Raw genomic sequence first — 24,542 nt, forward strand, 5'->3', positions numbered from 1 at the left:
TAATCATGCCTTTTGCTAGGTGAGGTATAAAAATGGAATTACTACACCGCCATAAAACTAATTGTACTTTCTGGATGTTAGGAAGATTGATTTGCACTTTTGAATTTGATGACTATGTAATTTTTATAACACATAGATAAATGCGTCAATAAAATATTAATTTAATTCAAAAACGAGATTACTGAATAAAACTCAAATGAAATCTTTTCGCTAATAATTAAAATTCCCTTTTTCACATTTTATATTGTTTGATAGTTTATTGATTTATGAGCTTTATGTTTCTAAGTATGCAGTGCTCTTGTTATTCTGTATAGTTACTTTGATCTTAGCCAAAACCATATAAAATTGACTAATTGCATGACCATTTGTTTTAACTTAATTTTGTTTTCAAGTTGCATATTAATGTATGCATATATTAATCAAAAATCCCGATTCTATATCCTTTGTCTTATTTTGGCATCTATCGAAATATTTAGAAGTTCCTTGCGTAGAATTCGAATAAAAAATTTCGTCCTTCTCTAAAACTTCTCTATCCTTGCATCACTTGGTCACATTTCTAAGTGTCCGTTTGAAAGAACTACTTAAAGTCCAGGCTAAATTATATTGATGCCATTCATGAATCACTTGATTTCACAAATGATCTAATCAAACTCTTCTGCTAATATACTGTAGAAGACTGGAATGAGGATGCAGCCTCTGATGTTCCCTAACCATGGGAACATCAAAGGACTAACTTTAGCCTTAGAATAGCCTTAATATAATTTCTATATAAAATACTAATCAAATTAAGCAACCCCTGAATATACAGATTTTTTCAACTACATGATTTTAAATATCATTCGATGAAATTTCCATATTTAAAGTTTATTATATCCAAATAAAATGTTTCTTATAGCTTCTGAAACAACCGCATCAAAAGTCGCAACAGAAGAAAGTCACTTGGCAGAAACTACAACAGTAGTTACTAAGGTTGACTTGGCAGTGTCATTTGAGACAGATTTACCATCCGATCTTCATGCACAAGATAGCTCAACAGAAAAGAACATAGTTGAATTGCAAACAACGTCTTCTCAATCTGCTCAGACTACAAAGCAACAAGATGGTATGTTGAAGAAACCATTTCCTTTTTTTATGGATGTTCTTTATTAATTTTTGTTAATATGAAATTCCTTTTTATAACCACGTCAATGTCAAAGTGAAAAAAAAAATTGAAATTCCTCATGATGAAGGCTTTAAACCTGTACTTTCCACTATCTGTTATCGAAAATGATTTTATCGGTGCCGCTTTCTTTATTTTATCAAAACATTTGGCTTATTTACAATAATTTATTCAAATTCAGTCTATATTTTTATTTTATTCGAATACCATGAAATGTAATGATATTTTTATTTGCGGTTTAGGTACTGCTACGAGTTCTGTCCAGACTTCTACTGGAAGCAATATAGTCTATTCTACTGATGCTCCCACGTCCTACGCTACACACTCAACTACATTGAAAGAACATGATATCACGGATAGCACTGAGAGAACCACTGAACAAAGTTACACCATAAAATCAACAGAGATTCAGAAGTCTACAGAAGCCCCAACGACTACTCAAAAAGGTAATAAGGATCAAAGTTAAGTAGTAACGAAACCTTATAAATATGATTGCCATAATATAAAATGAAGAAATTAAAATATTTCTATTGTATATAGAATTATATTTACTATGATATCTTTTTAAAGACTCACAAATTTTGATTCCATAGCTAAATCATCGAAAGATTGTCTTTAGGACAGAATATCTCTAGAACCACATGGTTAAAGACTCCCTCTGGAGTTCTTTTCCGGAACCATACGCTGAGTGTCAAAATATTTTTTAAACTGAATATAAATCTCAGCCTACAGTGGTGACAATAATAAAATCATGCTTAATTGACAAATCTCAATCGTTTGCTGATGAATTGCCATCAATACGATATTTTGTTGAACTAACTCTAAATTATAGGCCTTTCATTATAGAAATAAAATTTGTTTCATGTTGAATCATTAGATGGTACATAGAACTCTGATTCAGTTTAACGCAAAACTAAATAAAATTGCTTCGAAATTTACTAATTTCTGAAACAAGTTAATGTTGATTTTTATTTTGATAGATTAGAAGTTTTCTTTTTTCGCAAATATTTTTTGAACAGAAGAGATACACTAGAATGTGATAAGCACTTCTGAAGACTAGGTTCACCCAGAACATATGATTATTAAAAAATTGTGTGATTGCGTTACAAAAAGTTGTTGCGCGCTGCAGAAATTATTTGAAAAATGTTTAATCATCACGAAAGAAACGATTAGAATAATCCTGAATGAACATTTAGACAAAACAAAAAATCTGTGCTAAATCTGGCCCGCACAGTTTAACCAACGAAAGAAAATTAATGAAATGTGCATATTGAAGAGACGCCATTTCAACAGATGAAGGGTATCCAAATTTTTAAGGTCGATAATTACTAAGGGCGAAACATTGTATTTCCAAAACAAAATAACAAAGTGCATAATGTAAGTGTATATCGACTTTGGATGCAATACTTATAAAATTATTATCGGCTTCCATCATTAATTATTGAGATTAGGAAGCATTTACACATTTCAAGAGATAATTTTAAAGACTTTCAGATTTATGTGATACAAAAAACATCATGCCCATTAAGATACGATATGGCAATAAAATAGCTAATTTTAAATACCTAATGTTGGTTTGAGTAAAGTAAAAAGAAGTAAGTGAAGAGCATGATGATAACTGTCATTTCTAAAATGAAATATGACTGAAGGCTCCAACGAGATAAGAATCAATAAATTAAAAGAATTTTGGGCTGGTTCAGAAATTGTGTGAAATCGCAAGCAAGCTGTATTTAATAAGTTTCACGTTGCATGAGAGAAAAAAATGTGAAAATAAAGTAATTAATAGTACTTTTACTTTAATTCGTGTTTTTTTTTGTAGTCGAATTAGTATTTTAAAATTCGAAAAAATTATGTATTTTTATGACAATATTTATAAACTGGTGCAAAGAGTATCAAGCAAACAAATTATCTTTCAAGTAGAATTGTTTGTTGGCAAATTAGATTATTCTGAGTAATACATCAGATGTTTTTTTTTATTCAGGTAGTAAAAAAAAAATAGATATAATTAATAGTAAATAGATATAGTAATAAAGTAAATAGATATAATTAATAGTAAATAGATATAGTAATAAAGTAAATAGATATAATTAATAGTAAATAGATATAGTAATAAAGTAAATAGATATTATTAAACTCACAAACAGCTAAAAATAATTAATCTTGTTGAATTACTGAAAATGAAAATTTATGATTATTCAAATATAAGCTAAATTCTTTTTCCAATAGTTTGATTTATGTATGCATTGTCACCTTGCTTTAATATTAGCTCCACACAAGCTTATGTTTAAAAATAACTTCAGTAGTTTTTAGAGTTTTAAACATTAACAGGTTGATTGCCAATGATATTTTTAGTACTTATCTGGGTACTAATAATGTTTTTTAATTATTTTTTCTTAAACATTTTGTAGATGTGATATGTAAAATACTTTTGAAGTTTTTGAATTTTTACGATTTTTGAAGTTTTTTAACTTAAAAAATCTGCCTTAATTGACGTGAGTGGTGTTGCATAGAGCTTTCCGTGAATGCTATTGCACAGAACACTTCTATTGGAATATTAATTCAAAATATATTACAGATAGTAATAAAGTGAATATACTCATCGAAAAAAACTTTTTTGTTTGAAAAATTAAACATAAAATAAAAAGAATAAATACTTAATTTTTAATTTTTTTCAGTACTCCTGGAAATATTGGAGACAGAATCCGAGTGATAAATAATTTGCTTTCTCCTTTTAATTTACTTCCATTTTCATTGCTTTGTAAATGCAAACCTTTTCAAAGTTCCTACATCATTCCATCAAACATCTAGAATCTCAATACTCTCATCATCACTTTCTGAACTAGATTCGTTTCCAAGACTGTCATCATAACTATTAAAGTCGCTCATTACCATTCTTTATACTTCAGTTTCCAGTTCACTTCCGGTCAAACTTTTATACTCATTTTCAATTTTTAAAGTAGTAGAAGGCCTCGTTTTATTGCAAGATATCTCCAATTTACAATCCATTTCAATGGTTAAAAATATTCACTTTAAACAAACCAATTAGTGCACTCATTCTATACGAATGAATAAATGCTTCACTCAGCTTCAACCGCCTTTAAGAAATGTCAAAGAGGAGACAAGGAAATATTATAACCACTCTATCGGAGCAATGGCGAATTTAGACATATTGAGACCCTAAGCAAAGCATATTATGAGACCATTTTTCATAAAATAGTCAATTTAATTTAATAAATTATCATATTTTCAAATTAATTAGAAAGTTAATGATTTATTTTAAGTTAATTATTTTTATTTTAGTAACTTAGTGAAAATGTTTGTGTATTTATTTATTTTGGCATATGTCCGCCAGGCATCCACGCTTGTGCATAAAAATATTAAAATATACGCTTGGTATTTATAAATACTGTAATAACTGAATGAATGTGATACAAAGATAAGAAACTGACCATTTATATTTAATAAAGTTTTAATAATATCCTAATATTTTATAATTAATAAAAAATTTTATTTTTTATAAATTTATTTATTTGTGAACTACATCGATAATTTCTTTTAAATGGATTGCGTGCCGATCACTAAGCCTATTGGACTAGGCAATTGCATTTTCTCATTTGGAAATCGGCCTCTGGATCGGAGCTGGCGAAAGGTATCGAAATATTTCGATCGGAATAAGTGACAGTCAACCTGTTAAAAACGTTAGGATGGTATTTTGGTCTAGGGCTTGGAAAAATTTCTATTCACATTATTTGAGCAAAATTCGTGTCTCTAGAAATTTTAATATTGTTTTAAATGATGTTAACTACTAATTGCATGAAGATTTCGTTTATTAAGAATAACTGTCTTTGCTAGTTACTAAGAATAACATATATTTTTAACTTAGATACTGAAGAACACGAAAAACTCAAAACAGCCAGTGGTATTTATGAAGAGCACGAAGTTACTTTTTCAACGAAGAAAGAACAAGAGGAAACTACTTTCCACGTATTTAAACACTCTACAACTGATTCTTATGACATTACAACAAGATCCAGCGAACATCCCCAAGGTAAGATAACTTAGGGAGCCAAAATTGTGCATTCCTTTTTTTTCAAATTCTTCTAATTTTTTCATTTATTTTTTACTAGCAGTACCCGCACGGCGTTGCCCGTGCATAGCATCCAAGAAGAAAAATTAGCTTTAAACTTAATTCTAGCCTCCACCCTATCTTTTGCATGTTACGCAACATCAAACAAATCTAAAAATATATTTAGAAATCATCAAAAATAGCTACAAAACAATTTTTATAGCACACATTCAGAAATATTTAGATTGTTAAAAATGAAAAAAAAATATGATATATCTGTAGACAAAACAATCCACTAAAAATGTACGATAGAAAAGCTGTTTTAAAATTTAAAAATATACAAATAAGTCATTGTACCCACTATTCCATACTTGTTTATAAACTCTGTATAATTTGATATGAAAATAAAATTCAGCTTACTTCATAAAATTTCTTTGTAAACTATATTGGCTGTTTTTCCTCCTGGTGCCAAGACAAAAATATTTTGTTTGGATGTAACTCTTCGCTCATCAAAAGACTCTCCTTCCCTAAAGTGTGGACATTATTTCTCTAATATTCGTTAACCGAACGTTTCTTTTCTCTTCATTTTCCTTATCGCGCAACAAATGAAGCTTTTTGGCATTTAATGTGTTCCGGCCAAGGTTGGATTTCCTTCTTTTGGGCATAATGAGATTTGAATCGCTATTTAAAATCAGACGTAAACAAAGAAATGTATCGCATATGCATACCACAGCTCTTGCTATTTGCTATGCGCAGTTTGACTCCCAGTACCCGCTACAGCTATGTGCAGTTTGACTCCCAGTACCCGCTACAGCTATGCGCAGTTTGAGGTTTTCGCGCATGCACGGAATAATTAAAATCACAATTATAAAACTCCTTTTTTTTATTTTGATATGACTTTAATGTACTAAAACCTTCCCCAATAAATGCTCTAAAAATGGTATAAATATCTTCAATATCAGTTAACTATTTCTCCAGTTTTTGTGGTTCAAACATACAGACGCTTTCAGGAGACTTCATTTTATTCTATGTATAGATATGACTATTTTCATCCTGAATTAATAATGTAACGATTTAAAGGTCATGTTTAAAAAACAATATGAAAATATTAAAAATTGCTACTCGTTCACTAGAGTAATGCTATTCTCACGTGATATCAGTCAAATTCATTTGAATCGGGCTCAATTCACCATATATCTTGTTCGAAGGAGACCTAAATCAATAGTCTAATGTAAGCAATCTGCATTTAAATGTTAGATAACTCGCGCAGGTAACATTACTGTGACGTTGCATGGTATAACCTTGGTGGCCTGGTGACAAAGTCTTGATTTCTTTATTAGAGATTCTTAGGTTTCAGATTCGATTCCGTAAAAGATTTGCCATATGCACAAACCTTTTGTATGCTAAATCAATCGATGGTCAAACATCCTACCACATGTATCGTCTCAGGTGTTATCTTCGGCATATAATCGCAGCTCAAAATTATGAGAGGCATCTCAAAATAGCCATTATGCGACTTCAAAGCATTACTTTAATATAGTTTAAATAAAATATATTAAGTGGCGTTACGTGAATTTACTCTTCTGGCTTGATTTATTAGGTCACCGTCCCGTATATAATCTGTTGTATGTGCTGATTTTGAGTAATAATTAGATTACAAAAGCATCTCACTTTATATCGTATTCCGCTTTTCACATCATCAGAAGTTAGGAAGCTCATCTTTTGTAGAGATTTAATGAGCATCAGATCTGTGCACTCAGTGGACCGACATAACTACAAAGATTGATAAACCTACTTTGTTGCTCTATCTTAAATGGCACAAGTGCGTAGCCTTGATTTTATGGATTCGAAATTTACGAGGGCATGTAATCTTCTAATCAAATGGGATTTAATATTTTGTTTCTTTTGAGATGCGTATATTCAAAAAGAACGCCATATTAAAGGTCTTAAAAAATAATTCAATCAATTTTATTTTATTAAATACAATATAATTCTGTCAAGTGAATGCTGATTACTAAATGAGAATTTTTAGTTTCATACTTAGTTAAGAAAGTTTTATTTTTTATTTAAGTTTTGTAGCCCAAAGGAAATGTAATCATTCCTTCATGAACGCGTAATAATAAAAATATCAATTTTACAATTTCATAATTTATTATAAATTATTTGAATATTTTAAATTTTTCAGTTCAAAATGTATTTCAGTGTTCATGTGTTCAAAATGCTCAGTGTGTTTCAGTTATATAAATAAAAAGTAAAACAAATTAAAAGTTAAAATTCAGTTATAAACGCTACATTATAATTTAAATCACGAAATTTTTTATGCATTTTTTTAGTTATTTGTCCATTGCCCAAATAACGATATAAAAAATAAATGAAGTGTATTGAAAGTTTGCAAGAGTATTTTCAGGGTAACGAACCTTAAACAAAACTACAAAAAAACGAATGACCTTGCAGGCAAATACCTACATCCATAAGATCAAGGAACAGATTTTTCAAAAAAATGCCTTACATTCTTTCAGTTTATTGAGAAATATCAACTCGATGTTGCTACATATTAAACGATAATAACCGAGCTGTCATAAAATGATTGAGATGAAAACGCGTAAAGATGATTGAGTGGCTACACTACTCACCACTTCGTTGGAAAAATAACAACTTTTCTTAATACGACTGGTATATTACGTTAGAAACAAGTTTTAGGAGAGTAAATGCTGGTAATAGGTTACAACAAAACCACAGATTAAAGTCTGCGGAAAAACGTGTTTAATGTGTAAAACAACGATTGCAGCTATTAAGGCAAGAAAAAAAAATAAAACTTTGTAACGATTCAGTAGTGGATAATTTGTGGAATTATACAATGAAAGATTATAGTTATTTTAACATTTCGTAAGTGAAGTACATGACTTTGTTTATTTTGGGAAAACTGAATATTTTTTTTAATTTACATTTTTATTTCAAGACATGACTTTTTTTATTTTGAGCAAATTGAATATTTGTTTAATTTACATTTTTATTTCAGGAACTTCAACGATTACACCAGTAAAAGATGATATTAGTACTGTAATATCAACTACAACCTCTGCACAGCAAGGATTGTCTTCTGATATAATTGGTGCCGACAGCTCTGACGATTCAGTCAAATTTACTGAAACAAAACCAGACTCAGTTTCTTCAACTGAAGGCACTGGTATGTTCACATTACGTTATAAATTAATAGAAACTGACTTTTAACAATTCAATTTAATTAAATATTTGATCACATTTAATTTATAATTTCGCCTATATAATTAATTTAGAAACGTCATCGAAACAAGAAACTGATGCAGGATCTGACATCAGCCATGAAATTGAATTGACAACACTATCTTCAAAATCTGAAGAATCTTCAACAACTTTCTCTGTTGGAACAAATCTATCTGAAGGTATGCTACAGTCCAATTTTAATTTTATTGTTTATATAAAATATTCGATTACTAATTTTTGTCTGGTGTTTAATTTAGAAACATCTCCGAAACAAGAAACCGATGCTGAAACTGATAGAAGCGATGAGGCAGAATTAACTTCACTCTCACCAAAAGCTGCAGAATCTTCATCTACATTTGAAGATTCATCGCATTTTGCAGGTATGCAATGATTTGAAGATCAGAAAGTGTTTTATTGTTCTCATGTTAAATCATAACCACATTATTATTTTGTAAAATATAACGATTTAATTTAATTGGGCATTTCTAAATTATTCCATTAATTCATTAGTTTAAAGTGAAAGCAAATTAATTAATTTTCATTAATTTAAAGTGAGAGTAAAAGGAAAGCTTTGGATGGATTGCATTACAGGAGCAGTTGATTTGATACGTATTTCAAATTTTCAGAATTTCTCCATATTGTCATTTATTAACAGAAATCTTGCTTTCAATAATCTAAACACATATGCTATAATAAGAAGCTTTTCTATTTATCTCAAATAAACTAGCTGCTGACTAAGAAACTGACTGAAGAAGTTGAGTAATAAAATGTTCTAATGTAAATTATTTACTCCCTTTATTGTCCAATCATGCTTTAAATTTTTAGTTTCAGAAACATCAGTCACACAGAAAATAGATATCGTTTCTGGCATTGGTCAGCAAGAACAATCCTCCACTCCATCTTCTACAGTTGAAGAATCTGAATATTCAACAACAGTTCGAATAGAATCTTTATTCCATGATGCCACGGAAGCACCTAAATCTGTAGAAGAAACAGACGTCAGTCCGATTACATCCGTTTCTGAAGACAAGAAAACGACTTCAAAACTAGGTATATAATCGTCAAAATTTTCATAATATCTAATCATTTCAAAACGATAACAGTATTTTAAAACTTTTTCATAAAAGAAGTCGCAGTTAATATAATTTACATTTTAAGAAATACTAAATACTGGATAACAGTAAAAGTCTTTATAAGTAAAAATGAGTAAATTTAGCTAATTAAACACCGACTTAATATGCTGTTAATTTTAATTCAGTTGATAATATTCGTATTTTATGCTAATGATTTCATTTAGAAATGATGTTGTCGACTAATCTCTTATCAGCGAAATTATTCTTTTTAAAATATGAATAGAATGCTGTTCTTTTTTTATTTAAATTTGGAACAAAACCAAAGAACAGGGATATAATTTCTCTTTTTACAGCATTAACAGCGTGTGTCTATTGTTAAACAACAATTATTCGAAGAGGAGCAGTTCCATATAGACTCTTTGTGCCGTGCGCTAATTATGCAACCTTGTTTTATTAATAACTTCATGCAAATTGGAAGATTGCTTAAATTTCAATTATTCATGTCAATTATTTTGAAAAAGGAATGATCATTTCATTTTTACAGAAGAATCAACTGAAGAAGGTCATAAGGAGGAATTTTCAGGAATTAACTTAGATTCTGAGGTAACCGATAAAAAAATCAGCGAATCGGAATTCTCCACGTCGCATGCAGAAGAAATCCGCTCTTCTTCAGTTTCTGGTGAGTTTATTTAATAAATACCAATTAAATTAATCAGAGAAAAAACTAATCATTTAACTCTGATCATAAGATAACTTTTTTAAATGTGTCGCAAATTTCCATTAATCAATTTTTGAAAAATGTATCATAAATTTTCATAAACTAGTTAATGTTATATAGAATAAACTTTAATTAATTAAAACATATAATATATATATTATTATTATATATATATTATTAATTAAAACTTATATATTATGCTTAATTTTAAATATCAATATCCAAATTACCTTTCAGCAACTAAAACAAATTTATAATATTTCAAATAAGTATTAAATAGTATAAATAATCTTATAAAAAGCAAGTTAATCTCGCTATGTTTCATTCCTTATCCCTCAGTTTAATGTATTTAACAGTTCCAGCTTTCGGAAGATTTTATTCAAATATATACGAAAAAATTAACGATGAATCTATCTTTAGTATTTACTATTATACTAGTAAAACTAAAGAATTACTGCAAAATAAAGGATTTTCTTTGCCCAAATTTTTATTAAATACTTATGTTGATATCCATATATTATAATCATTTTTATTGATAGATATTTCTAATTTTTACGAAAATCAAAACTTTCCTTTTAAATTTGATTTGATTTGATTTCTGGTATTCTTTTTTCAAAGGCGCTTCTTCTACTCAAGCATCGCATGAATTGGATTACGATACAAAATCTTCTACATCTATATCTGTAACAATATCGGAACAAGATAATGAAGAAACTTCTGTTTCTGTTGAGGGCAGTTCTACTACTGGTGAAGAAAAACTTCCAACATCGGAAGAAATATTAAGCCCAATATATGAAATTACTGATAACGAAATATCTCACGATGTTGGCGATTTCGTTACAGAATTTCATGATTCTGGAGATGGAAAGTATGAGGATGAAGGTATATTTTCTAAAAAGAAACCAGGAAAGGAATCTGACATAGAAGCTAATGAACCTGAAAAACATACCACGGAATCACATGCTGAAGTTATTAAACATGAACAGCACATTACAGAGTCGCATGTTGAAGCTACTGACCTTGAATCACATACTGAATCCGAATTACATGCTGAATCTATAAAGCCTGAACAACATACTACAGCTTCACATATTGAACTTATTGAACCTGAACAGCATACTACTGAATTACAGGCTGATTATATTAAATCAAAACAACATAGTACAGAATCATATATTACAATTATTGAACTTGAACAGCACACTACTGAATCCTATGCTGAATCTATTAAACCTGAACAACATAGTACGCAGTCACATATTGAAATTATTGAACCTGAACAGAAGTATACCACTGAATCACATGCTGAAACTGCCGAATCTGAACAACATGGTACAGAGTTATATCTTGAAGTTTCTACATTTGCAAGTGAAGCTTCTGAATCTCCTGAAGAAGCTGCGAAAACTCAAGCAGTTGCTACACACATTCCAGAATCGACAGCGGAAGAAAAAGAAACTCATACTGTGGAAACTTCTTCAGAAAAAGAAATTCACGTTTCTCACGAATATCAAAAAACGGATTCACAGTTTCCCGCGATTCAAGTAACAAGTACTAATCAACCAAAAGACGATGTATACATCACGGAAAGTGAAGATTATGAACACAAGAAAGTATCCTTCGAAGCTTCAGTTTCCTATGAAGACACCACATCTCAGGGAGTAACCGAGAAATCAGAGATATCAACTGATGATCTATCTGAAACACATAAATCTCAAGACCATGCCGAGAAATTTGAAACTATCATCTCTACGTCATCCACAGTCTCGTCATCAGACCATGGAACATCAACAGCTAAGCAAACTCTTGTTCCATCATCAACCGAAAAATCAACTTTCGAACACGATTCTGTAACGACAGTAGAATCAATCAAGAGTACGTCAACAGATGTATCGCATACTTCAGAATCATTGATTGAAGTCTCTGACACATCAACTACAGATGGTAAGTTTTTCATAGAAATTCACAATTTTTCTTTAAAAAATCTACACCTGTCACTACTTCATACATTATTTTTTAAAAACCTAATTTTCGCTTTAGTCCAAAGTATAAATAATCACGTATTGTTCCATCAAATGAATTTTGAAGGCTTTGGATGTGGTAAGAAATAATTGCTTGTAGAATGTGTAATGTTTGCCATTTATTCAGGAAAATGTTTCATAGGCAATTTTTCTAGTTTGGGAAATTGAATATTATTATGTATTGATTGTATGTTAATATGCATTATTTAACGGAAAATTAGTTATTAAAGTCATAAATTCCTATAAGCTTTAAAATACGTGTTCGAATATTAACAACTTGCATAACAACGTCATCATTTAAATTCAAATATTCTAAGTTTTATAAACAATAAGTAAACATTGGACATCTGATTAAAACGGTTATTTTAAAATATTTGCTAAGACACTATGTTAAGTCATTTGATATAAATAATATGAATAATGTTGTCTTGGTTAACAAATAATTTGGTTCACCTAATGATTTTAAGGCTAACTAAAGTTTGATAATAGCACATGGAATATTTAAAATGTTTTAAAACTTTCTTATGCATTTTCCTATTATTCGATCAAAACAACTTAACAGTAAATATTTCCTTAAAAGAATGAAAAATTGTTTTTATCATTGTTGAAGTTGATAAAAACTAAATAAATTTTAAATATTCCAGATTCAACATCTACTTTGAAACCAGGAGAAAGCTTAGAAAGCTTTGACAGTCATAAGGATGAAGGATTCAAACCATTTTCCGTTGAATCAACTTCTTTACCAATTATGATAATTGATGATGCTTCAACACTTGACGACAAAGCCATTCAAACGGAATCTCCATCACCTTCTACAAATTTGTCTCACGAAGGTTTGTTGCTTATCGTTTTTGAAGTAATCAATATAAGTGCTCTATCGAAACATTGGAAGAACTTTTGAATACTTATAAGTAACGGAAAATTAATTTATTCTATACATTTAATTGAAAATATTTTCCTATCTACGGATGCTTTTAATTTGTACACATTTATATTTTAAACTGGATTTATGACATTTTTAGATATTGTGACGACTCAAGAACCTTATCATTCAGTTTCAACCTCAACTGATCAACCAAAGAAAGATGAAATTTTAACAGATGAAAAAATAGCTTCTATCGTTACTGAAGATGAATCAAGAGGTACAAGTGAGGGAATATCCATTTCTGAAAGCACTGAATACCACTCAGAGACAACTGATAAAACTAGCATCTCATCAACACATTCTCACCATGGTATGTTGAAAAATATTCTTTGATTGAAAATCGTTTAATATTCTGGGCGTTTTTCTTTAATGCGATTCCTTTTTCTTTAATCTATACCTTTTATTGAAAATATTTTCCTGTCTACGGATGCCTTTAATTTGTACACATTTATATTTTAAACTGGATTTATGATATTTTTAGATATTGTGACGACTCAAGAACCTTATCATTCAGTTTCGACCTCAACTGATCAACCAAAGGAAAATGGAATTTTACCAGATGAAAAAATAGCTTCTATCGTTACTGAAGATGAATCGAGAGGTACAAGTGAGGGAATATCCATTTCTGAAAGCACTGAATACCACTCGGAGACAACTGATAAAACTATCATCTCACCAACACATTCTCACCATGGTATGTTGAAAAGTATTCTTTGATTGAAAATCGTTTAATATTCTGGGAGTTTTTCTTTAATGCGATTCCTAACTTACAATGGAATATTCGAGCAACTAGAGTGATTTCTTTCTTTTTTCCTTTTATTCTATGAAGAATCAAATGATAAGTTTGCGAGAAATGAGGATAGGACGATGTTATCATAATGGATTACTTTCCTCACACTTGTGAACCATGATGCAATCCATTTCGGCCAACAAATTAAAAAAACATGCACTGAATTTAGGTTTCTAATTAATTTTTAGACTTGGCGTTACTTTATTGTTTGTAACGTTTTAATAGTTTTCATATTCATGTAACTTCAAATGGAAAACTATTTAAAATGTTAAATAATGAGGAACAAAAAAGTTATTTACCAGATATATTTTGGGGGTTTATACAGTTAAACGAAGTTTTTCTAAGGACACTTTTTTAAAGCATATTAATAATATTTTTTAATTAGCATCTGGTATTCATTTGGAAACTTCAGCCCTTTAAGCAAAAAATTATTGATAAGTGATTAAAAATTACAAGGTTAATAAAGAAAATTAATTTCAAGAATTATATATATATAATCTTTTTAATTTGGAAGAAATAAATTAACTTCAATCAATTGTATACTGTTTTATATTTAAAGCAGTTATTTAGTGAATTCCATATTAAATATATTGGAGACCAGTCGTTTTTCTTAAAAAGTTGACTAAATAAAAATTGCATTATTTTTCAAAATTTGCTTTATTTACAAAAAAAAAAATGTGATTTCGAAATGAATACGAATATGATTAATAATTAATTTAAGGAATGAACGTATTCTTAAATTAGACGGCCATAAAAATGGATAAGTTGCTGTACAAAAATATCCGTATTATAACAAAATTTGCTTTACTTTAATACTAAGGAAATTACAGATTCCATTCAGTAAAAGAAGTTAAAAATGTTTTATTTTATAGTTTGCTGTTTGAAGTCTAGTCAATGATATCTTTAAAACGAAAACATACATTTTTTTTAATCTTCACTAAGAAGATTAAGATATAAAATACCCAGGTTGCTTATTTCAATAATATCAAAATTCTAAAGATATTTCATTTGCTTTTTCTAATTCTTTTTATTTTAATCAAAATATTTTTCTTCAATATGATTAGAAACTTCGTACGTACCTGAAAAAACTACAAATGCCATAACAGATGCCAGTAATATACCAAATGCTTTTGCCGTTTCAACTTCTGAACCGGAGAATTTAGTCTCTGTGGATGCTACAGGCTCAACTGCTCAAGAGGAAGCTGAAACTGTAAAAGGTGAATATAAATTAAAAGCATTTCAAATAAAATGGGAAAATGGTAAGCAAGGTAAGCATAAAGATACTCTAATCCGTGCGAGACATCCCACACTACTGAATGACCAAATCACATGAACACTGAGAAAGATTAAAAATAAATGCATAACGAGTTTTTCATGGATCAGATCTTTACTAAAAATTATAAGTAGTCGCACTGCTAACTAACAATTATTATGCCCACTTCAATTTAAAAGTATTGAGGAGCATTTTTTGATATATACTCTAATACTTTTAGCCCGCTATAAATATTGCAGCCGCTGCATGATGTGAATCCTTATTTTATTTACACAGAAACTTCAATTTAAAAAGCTTTCATCACAAAAACGCAAGTTCGAAAGTAAAATTTTGTTAATTTATGTAGACAGTGTTTCCGATACCTTATTTTTATTTTATTTATGGCTTTGTTTATTAGTATACCAATTTTAATGAGTTTTTTCTAATGCAAACAATACGATAAATATGTTTTCATTCTCTTGTTTGCGGTTATAAGCAGTCAGTAGATAATTCTTTTTCATAATGAATCTGAATTTAAAATTTCGAAAGTAAAATTTAAAGCAAAATATTAAATTTTCAAAAAATGCCGCTTTTTTTCTTTTTAAAATGCGTAATTTTCATAGAGAATTTTGCTTTAACCCATAACTATACGTCAAGTTATTCTGTTTTTCAAATGTTATCATTTTAAGTTTATACACAACATTAAAAGCGTCATCTAGTTAATAATTAACTAACTAGAGAGGCAAATACTGTATGAATATCATATAATAATCATCTCTATTAGTAATGAAACCTATTTCTAAAAGCGCTCTTTTATCTGACTAATAAAAAATAGAATGTTTCCATTTTTATCATTTTCAATTTTTTAGTTTATATATAATTAATTAATAATAATGAATTATAAATTAAGTAATTAGAATCTTGAAGTCAATTTTTTCTCAAACTAGCTATCAGGTAGCGCTACTCTTAAAAAATAAAAATTTAATTAGATCAATTAAGTAGCTATTGATTCTGAAAATATTAAACTTATATATTGTCATCTAGAAAGCACAAGTATCTAAATTATAAAAATGAAACTTTTCAGTAAGCAATTACAAATATATCGCAAAATTCCATATATATATATATATATATATATATATATAATCTCATATTTAAAATGCAATAATATTCAAAAGCCGCAATTATATCGTCAGGAAAATTTAATTCTGTCTTTGATCTATAGGTATTGACAGACATACAAACCCAGAGAATGTCGAGGGAGCCGTAGATACAGTAGTCTCCACAGCATATGAATCTATAAAAGATGCAAAAGATTCATCAACGGTAAAATATGAGACTACAGAGAGACCAACTACAGTCAAAAAAGTTTCCACTACGGTTTCAGGTAAAATATCTAAAATCTGTCTTTTATACGAGTTGGAAAATGTGTAAATCATGCAAACAATTAATTTGTGAACGGAAGATGTTATAATTATAAAAGTGGTGTGTAAGTTACATAAATGAGTATACGTTAAAAGTGAGGTCATTTATAGCGCCCCTAGCAGTAAAATGCGAAACATATAGCAATTGTATCTCAGTCACTCTTGAATATATCATTGAAAATTAAATAAATATTTGTTAGAACTGTTAATCAAGTAATATATGACACTCAATGTATATCCCATGGGTAGTAGTGTAATTTCTTTAGAACGAAGTACAAAGTATGCAAATGCTCGAACTAGTTGGAACAATAATACATATTGCACCAACTGATACTCACTCTTTCAATTTCCAGTTTAATTAGTGATGAACATAAAATATCATTTACTACTATGTCGATAGCGCTGAACTATTGTCTTATTGAACTTCCCTGTATAATTCCATTACTTTCTCCTATAGGTTCTTGAAATTTTACATTTCGCTCCTAACACGTCGCAAATAAAATCTTTGTGTTGTTCACTTCCTGATGCAAAAGCACTTTTTTAATAAATATAGCTATTGTAGTACATGATTGCATACATAAGGAAATTACAAAATCGGCCTTGTGATTGTTTTGGAAGTATTTCTAAAAGTAATTTGCGAGCTTAAGTCAATAAGCATCTGCGCTTTTGTTCTAACCGTTTGTAGACTGCAAATGCAGTTTTGTATGCTTGCTAACCGCTAAATGGCATCTTTTTCTTCGCTTGTAATGAGCTTTAATTTTATCATTTCATTTTGCACAAGTGAGAAATAAACTTTGCCGCATCACTCTCCGCTTGTGCCAAAAAAACTCTTATCCTTAATCCGTTTCTAGAGGTTTGAAGGTTTACTAGAAGCTGAAATTCACTGAAGGTTTTCAGTATAATACGGGGACAATATTCTATTACAATGAAGAATTTACATGAGGAATGAACGATTCAAAAACTATTTTATAAGCGTGAAGTATAAGACTTCCAACCACATTCCAGATCATTTAAACTCTCCAGAATCTCTATTTCTAAAAATTGAGCATCCTGTATATAGTCCAGATTTCTTATCATTGGATTATCATATGTTTGGTCACTTAAACTTGCTTTAACCCTTTAAAGGGCCATTTTTTTCTAGTCATATTATGTTAAAATATTTTTAGGCTTGAAATTAGAATAAGAAAAGGGATTCGTTTAGCTTATTAGATAAATTTAATTTAATTAATTAATTTGGTTAATTAATAATTAAGTAACAAATCAACACACATAATTTTGTCTGAGATAAAGAACTGAAGCATCTAATTTTCTGACTTACTAAAAAAATTTGTCAGAACTTATGCCAACCTACATAATTTCATACAAAGATTGATAAATTTGGTGGGAAGCATATTTCCCACGGCCCTAGAAAGGGTTAAGAGCCATCAATTCGTCTCCCAGGTAAATCAAATTGTACATATTTGGCTTGTTACTCAATCGAAAGCATTTTTTCTGAAGGTATCGGAAAGTTTGTGGAGAATTTCCTCAAGTGGATTGGATACCAGTGTGATGATTATTTGAAAAAAGATGTAATTTAAAATTCTGTTCCGTTGTAATAAATTATAAAAATTAAAGGCAAATTCTTATTGACTTAGCCGCAGACTAAAAATCTTCGATTTAAAAAAAATTATCAGGTTGGCACATTCAAAAAGAGAGATTGCTGGTATCATAAAACTCCTTTACCACAATAGAAATTTTAGTGGATGAAATATTCAGACTTTTATTAGGTTGATAAGTTGTTTTAATGATTTGTTGAAAAATTCAAGACATGGTATGTTGCACCACACATCACTTCCAGTTTACAGATCTTTGATTTTCCTTTTCTAGAATATGTTAAGTTGAATCTCCGGCTCGATTTTGTAAAGTAAGCGGTTGTGATTGACTATGTTAGCCAGGATTATATACACTATTTAGAGATATTTTACCTTATATACATTTTTAATCTTATTACTTTATTATATATGTGTCTTATCTAGTTACTTAATTATAAAGTTTCTCGACCTTAGTAGAAGTATTAATAACAATACCTTCGAATATCTTATTTTCTAAATTTTACTCTCTCATAAAAAAAAAGTTTATTATTTGTATATTTTATTTCATATAAATATGACTTTTATGATTTAACATTTTTAATTATTTTTCTTTCATAATCCATAAATATGAGTATTTTCTGATGTTTTTAGAAAGCACAACAACTGCTCATCCAGGTACTCATAAAGATTTCGCATCAACTTCTGTGGCTGGTGATTTGACATCGATTAAGATATCTGAACATTCCGAGGATGCCATTGTTGATTTTAATAATAGTAGTCATATAGTTGATCATTCAGAGGACGAAGAGACTATTGAAACATTTACAGATCCTCCAAAACAAACTGAGAAACCCGAATCTCATATTAAACTGTCGCATACTCATGAGCCTTCAATTTCTGTAGAAGGTAATTATTTTTGATTTAGATCTATTAAAATTCATTATATAAGTGTAATTTTAACAGGGTTTTTTAGAGCTAATTGATATCAAATTTTATGAAATTATTTGAAATAATGTATCGATATCATAACATAATTTTCATCTATAATTTTTTTGTTACCGATTTTTTCCATTTACCTTTTCATTTCCTGTACAAAATCAATTTACGCTGTTAATTTTGAAGGAGAAATTCTATTGTCGAAACACTGAAGTAAAACATTTGATTTATTTACTAAATCATGAAAATCTGAAATTTGATTTCTATGTATTAGACGAAAAACAATAAGTAATATTTTATTATTTTATAATAAACTACATTTAAATAATACTATTTCAATGAGAAGAGAGAAATTTTATAATATTTTCTAATTTGTGACTGAGAAGGAACATAGTATAAAAATGGCATTTTTCTCCATGTATTCGATTTTTTTCCTGCTGCATGAAAAAATATCTATAGTATAAAGTATAAAAAGAGTTTAGAAATTTTGCATGGCTAAGAGTAATTTTCTTAAACAAGCAGAAATTAAAACCCTAACTAACTGAATACCTTACGAAATGTTAATAAAAGCTTACAATAGGTTTCACTCATGACTTTTTTTTATATTTTGCATGTTCTATCTGAACTATTACAAAGTTTCTGAATTACTTATACGTGTTTGCATTATTTTAGAATTCATTATACATATTCGAAGGTAATTATATAGTACCTAAGAAACTGAGCTTCATTCGGCAGTTTTTTTTTTTTAATTACAAATAAAATCCTATCCTATGGCTCTTATAAATGAAATCTAACTGAATTACAAACATGGGATCGAACATAAGAAAAATGCAAGGAAGCCCCAACCACTTCTGATAGGCTTATGCAGGTCATGTATGTCAATTTCAGTTATAAAAAAAATGCTTTTGTGTGTGTGTGTGTGTGTGTGTGTGTGTGTGTGTGTGTGTGTGTGTGTGTGTGTGTGTGTGTGTGTGTGTGTGTGTGTGTGTAAAATCGCATTTTTCAGAAAAGACGTCTAAATAAATAAACTTAAAAAGTAAAAGTTTATCTAAATAAAAAAATTGATCCAAATCGTTAGAGCTGTCTCCAAGATACTCGAAATAAATTTATATATATACAAGAACTACTCGTTTAAAGTCATAAGATAGAAGAGAGCTAGTTATAATGATTTTTTCAGATATCTTTCTTATCGTATAATCTATATAAAGGTACTCTTCAAGCATTATTAATTTTTGAAATCAATAATTATAGAAGTCACATCTACGGCCGCACCTCAAACTCCTGCAATTTCTGAAAAACCCACTGACGAAAAGATGGAATTGACCGTAGAAACAACACAAGCTGTCAGTGAAGAATCTCATCATTCTTTTGTGACATCAAAAGCACCGGAGCTGACATCTGAGCCTGTGAAATCGGACACTCATGTTATATTCTCATCAGATTCAACTGTAGTTCCAACAATTGTTCACTCAGGTATTAGTCTTATTCTTTTGAAACTCCTTTTAATCACTGCCATACTTTTAAACAATTCTGCAACTATAGTACTTTTTCATTTTCTTAAATAAAATTTTATCTTTGAATTAAGTAATTTTAATAGATTATCAAGCATTTCCTATTTTAGTAAATTGCTCTTTTCTGAGTTAACATAAATAATATCTATTGATAATTCTGTTGACCGTGACATAAGGAATAGTTTAATTAATGTAAAAAAATATAAATGAATGCAGATTTGATTCATTACTTTTACTTTTACACTTTTGAATCATAGAAAGCGAAAGCATGATAATCGTAAAAACATGCAATCTCAAGATTTGCTTTAATCCTCTGTATACTTGGAATATTGTCAATCTCTTTAAATTGCCCATGAGCACAATGGTATTTAAAACCTGCTATGAATGCTCTTTAAATAAAAATTGTAAATTTTTGTCAAATTTTAGGGGAAATCCATTAAAGGAAGTCTGTCTTTCCGTTCATATTCATCACGATAGGGTTTTAGGCAACTTACAGCAAGAAAAATCTCTAAAAATATTCCCCCTGCAACTATTACTTTACTTTCTAGTTTGTATACTGCATTAAAAAGTATCAGAATCGTCAAAAAATTCAAATACAAGAATATAATGAATCACCACGTTTTAGGCATCTGCAAGATTGGGAAAAAAACATTTTTGGAAATAAGTCTGTCTGCCTATGAGCACGATAGGTCTGTCTGCCTATGAGCGCAAAAAGTTAGAAAAATGAAATTTAATATGTGGTCCTTACACCAATATTGCAGGGTTTTTTAAAAATTAAATTTGGGACGAAATCCGTCTACGGGAAGTCTGTCTGTGCATCGGAGTGCAGGAAAACATGATAGCCAGAAAATACAAAAAATTTGATTATCATGCGTTTTTTATCTGAATAGTACATCTAGTTTTTAATCAAATCTATCATCGGATTGATTGCCTATTTGTTCTTGAATTCGTAATTATGAGAACGCAATAACTCAAAATACAAAAAGTGAGAACGCAATAACTCAAAATACAAAAAGCTAAATGCGTGTATTTTCTTATGTTATCTTTAGACCAAAATATAGATCAGTGCTAAATTTTGAACCCAATTGGTTTGAGGGAAGATATATTTTTGCAAAATACATATTTGATTCCCTTACAAATTCATACTCCAAAATACATATTCGAACGCCATATGTGCGATTTAACGATAAATTCGAGAGGAGAACGATCCCTCATGTTTCTTCTGATACTTTTATTTGTTTTTATCAAATCTTAGTTATTTTCCGTATTAGATTTGCTTCGTATTCTAACAAAAAGATAAATTGTTTCGCTGGATGTACACATATGCTTAAAAGAACAAATCTATTTAAAACAGTTGTGCCAATCACAAATGGCTACAACTCCCTGTAAATCATAACATAAAGAAAAAAAATCAGAATACAATACTGTTGAAGAAGTTCAAGTTTTTATTCGAGCATATAATATTTACTATAAATGATTTTCCTTAATCACAAGGGCAACAACCATGTGGTAGGTCATTTTGTAATCATCTTAAGCATTTTCTCAGTGTACCTTGAATTCGTCCTCTGTTGCAACGCAAAGAAATCGTTAAGACAGAATCTAAGACATATTACGATAAAATAAAGATACAAGAAGTAATTTCAGAAGATTTAAATAGGCATTTGGAAACTTTTCATGCTGCAGTCTACTCTGCTTCATTATGGTTGCTGTCATGATTCACATTGTATGGCGTGAAATAAATACTGCTTGGATATTGCCCGTATGATCAAGAGAAGTCACTTGGGAGAATTATTACATACCTAAACAGAATTTTAACTTCCTTCTGTAAGCAGTTAAAATATTTTCTTCCTAACAATGTTTATAATAGAGATAATCATTTATAAACGATGCACCATTTGAATAATACTGTGATATTAAATAAAATTAGATTGGTAAATTGTAACTGTTTTGGATTTTCAGATAATTTATTTCATTATTGGCATTTTATTCATAGGAACTACCACATTCACACTGAAACCTGAAGTTATAACTCAAACAGTTCAAACACCGGTGTTATTAGAAACAACTCAATTTACTCCTAAGGAAAGCTCTCCAACTGAACATGAAGCAATCGAAGATTTAGAAGAGGAAGAAGCAGAATCCCTGCCTCATGTTTCTGAGAAAGGTATATTTTTAAAATATAGAATAATTTTGACACCAAATATACAAACAAAAAATAAGTATACAATATTTGAAATGATTAATTAATTTGAAAATATCTTTATTTTAAAGCCAATTTTTATCTTTGTAATATTTTTATTTCGCTTGACTGGTTGTTGGTAGCGATAGAATTTTCTCATCGATTTCACTCATTCCTTGATGTGCTAGTTTTCAAATTTCTACCCTAAAGTTATCTAGATGAAAATACTTTATTTCAATAGTTTCAAAACTTAATTTTCAAATAATCTATTAATCTTTAAAAAAAACCTGATTTCATACAAGAGATGCCAATAAATTTCAGAAAAAAAAATGATAAGAATATTTACAGCATTTGCTATTATGAAATATGTTAAACACTGAAATGAGAAAATAATGAAATAAATTTAAGAGACTTTTTACTGGTTTACTAAAAAGCAGAAATAACTTTGTATCAAAACATCTGAAGACTGAAAAAAAAACATAAAAGCATGAGGCGCTGAAAAGAATACGATTAAAAAAATATAGTTACATGGAATATCATTAGAAGTAAAATCCTAAACATTCGCTAAAAACGAAATTGTTTATGTTATTTTAAGTCCGCATTTATTTAAAATATTTCTATAACAGTGTCACACTTTAAAGTTCTTGTTAAGTAAATATATATAATATCTTTTTAATACTCAGTATACTAATAAAAGTAGAGTTTTAAAAAAACTTAAATTATTTTTTTTATATTTGAATCAAATGAAATGTTTGCTACGATAAAAGATTACAACAAATTATCATAATTTAGTCGACACTATATATTCGTTATATGTGGATATTGCTTGTAAAACTTTAATTAATTTTTAGTATTAAGTAAATTTAAATTTTGAAATTAGTAACCTTAAATTTTAATTTTTAAATTGCTTTAATATTTATTTCTGCGATGAAAAATGTTTCTTATTTGCCTTAAATATATCAAAAATTAATCGCCTTTTTCAAAATTTAATTTACAGTTCAGCAAAAAATAATAAGCAATAATTTTCCGATGAATATTTTTGGCAATTATATTTTCCTGAATATTATAATTTTTTATATATAAATCTTCGGGGTTTTTTTTTCAGATGACCTCATTGCAAAAAGGATTACACCTTCTGCAATCGACGTCAGTGATGTTAGCAAATCTTCTGAATTGACAACTGCAAAAATTTTGGAAGAAGAAAATAACTCTGCTGAAGATTCTGGAAAATTTACGGATCACGAAAAAATACATACCGATTCCATAACAACTGAAATTTCTGAGGAAACAACAGCAAAAGAAGGTATGATATTTTTTTTCATGATGTAAGTCATCTGATTGGTCTAATTTTTTCATATCCTAAGAAATTCTCTTAGTCAAAATTTCTTATATCATATATCTGATCGACATTACTATATGAATTTTCAATATAACATGTAGTTAAAATCCTGTTAAATTATTTTTCAGTATATCCTTTTTGTAAGAATTTTATTAAAATTTTCATAATAATTTTATAAATGCTTTACCTAATATTCAGCTTTTAGTCTTAATTTTATTCTAAAACATTCTATTTGCGAGGATTTTTAAAATAGAGATAGAGAGTAAATTAAATAGTCTTAACATTATTTACGACATCATGAAATTTTTGATAGCCTTCTTTCTGTTTCAAATGTTGGT

General features: G+C 28.9%; 1 protein-coding gene across 1 annotated transcript in view; it reads left to right on the top strand.

Annotated features, from left to right (window-relative positions):
* Window positions 1–24,542, top strand: part of LOC129959293 (serine-rich adhesin for platelets-like) — an 83,995-nt gene that overhangs the window by 49,718 nt on the left and 9,735 nt on the right. The window contains exons 13-30 of the mRNA XM_056072113.1: window positions 896–1,102; window positions 1,402–1,605; window positions 5,043–5,207; window positions 8,245–8,412; window positions 8,522–8,647; window positions 8,726–8,848; window positions 9,294–9,518; window positions 10,086–10,220; window positions 10,878–12,200; window positions 12,922–13,110; window positions 13,300–13,512; window positions 13,684–13,896; window positions 15,057–15,260; window positions 16,470–16,631; window positions 18,891–19,145; window positions 20,427–20,648; window positions 22,680–22,850; window positions 23,971–24,168. Coding sequence (XP_055928088.1) covers window positions 896–1,102; window positions 1,402–1,605; window positions 5,043–5,207; window positions 8,245–8,412; window positions 8,522–8,647; window positions 8,726–8,848; window positions 9,294–9,518; window positions 10,086–10,220; window positions 10,878–12,200; window positions 12,922–13,110; window positions 13,300–13,512; window positions 13,684–13,896; window positions 15,057–15,260; window positions 16,470–16,631; window positions 18,891–19,145; window positions 20,427–20,648; window positions 22,680–22,850; window positions 23,971–24,168 — 4,503 coding nt within the window. The remainder of the gene's footprint in view (window positions 1–895; window positions 1,103–1,401; window positions 1,606–5,042; window positions 5,208–8,244; window positions 8,413–8,521; window positions 8,648–8,725; window positions 8,849–9,293; window positions 9,519–10,085; window positions 10,221–10,877; window positions 12,201–12,921; window positions 13,111–13,299; window positions 13,513–13,683; window positions 13,897–15,056; window positions 15,261–16,469; window positions 16,632–18,890; window positions 19,146–20,426; window positions 20,649–22,679; window positions 22,851–23,970; window positions 24,169–24,542) is intronic.

The sequence above is a fragment of the Argiope bruennichi genome, chromosome X1 (genome assembly GCF_947563725.1).
Source record: "Argiope bruennichi chromosome X1, qqArgBrue1.1, whole genome shotgun sequence".
Taxonomy (NCBI): domain Eukaryota; kingdom Metazoa; phylum Arthropoda; class Arachnida; order Araneae; family Araneidae; genus Argiope; species Argiope bruennichi.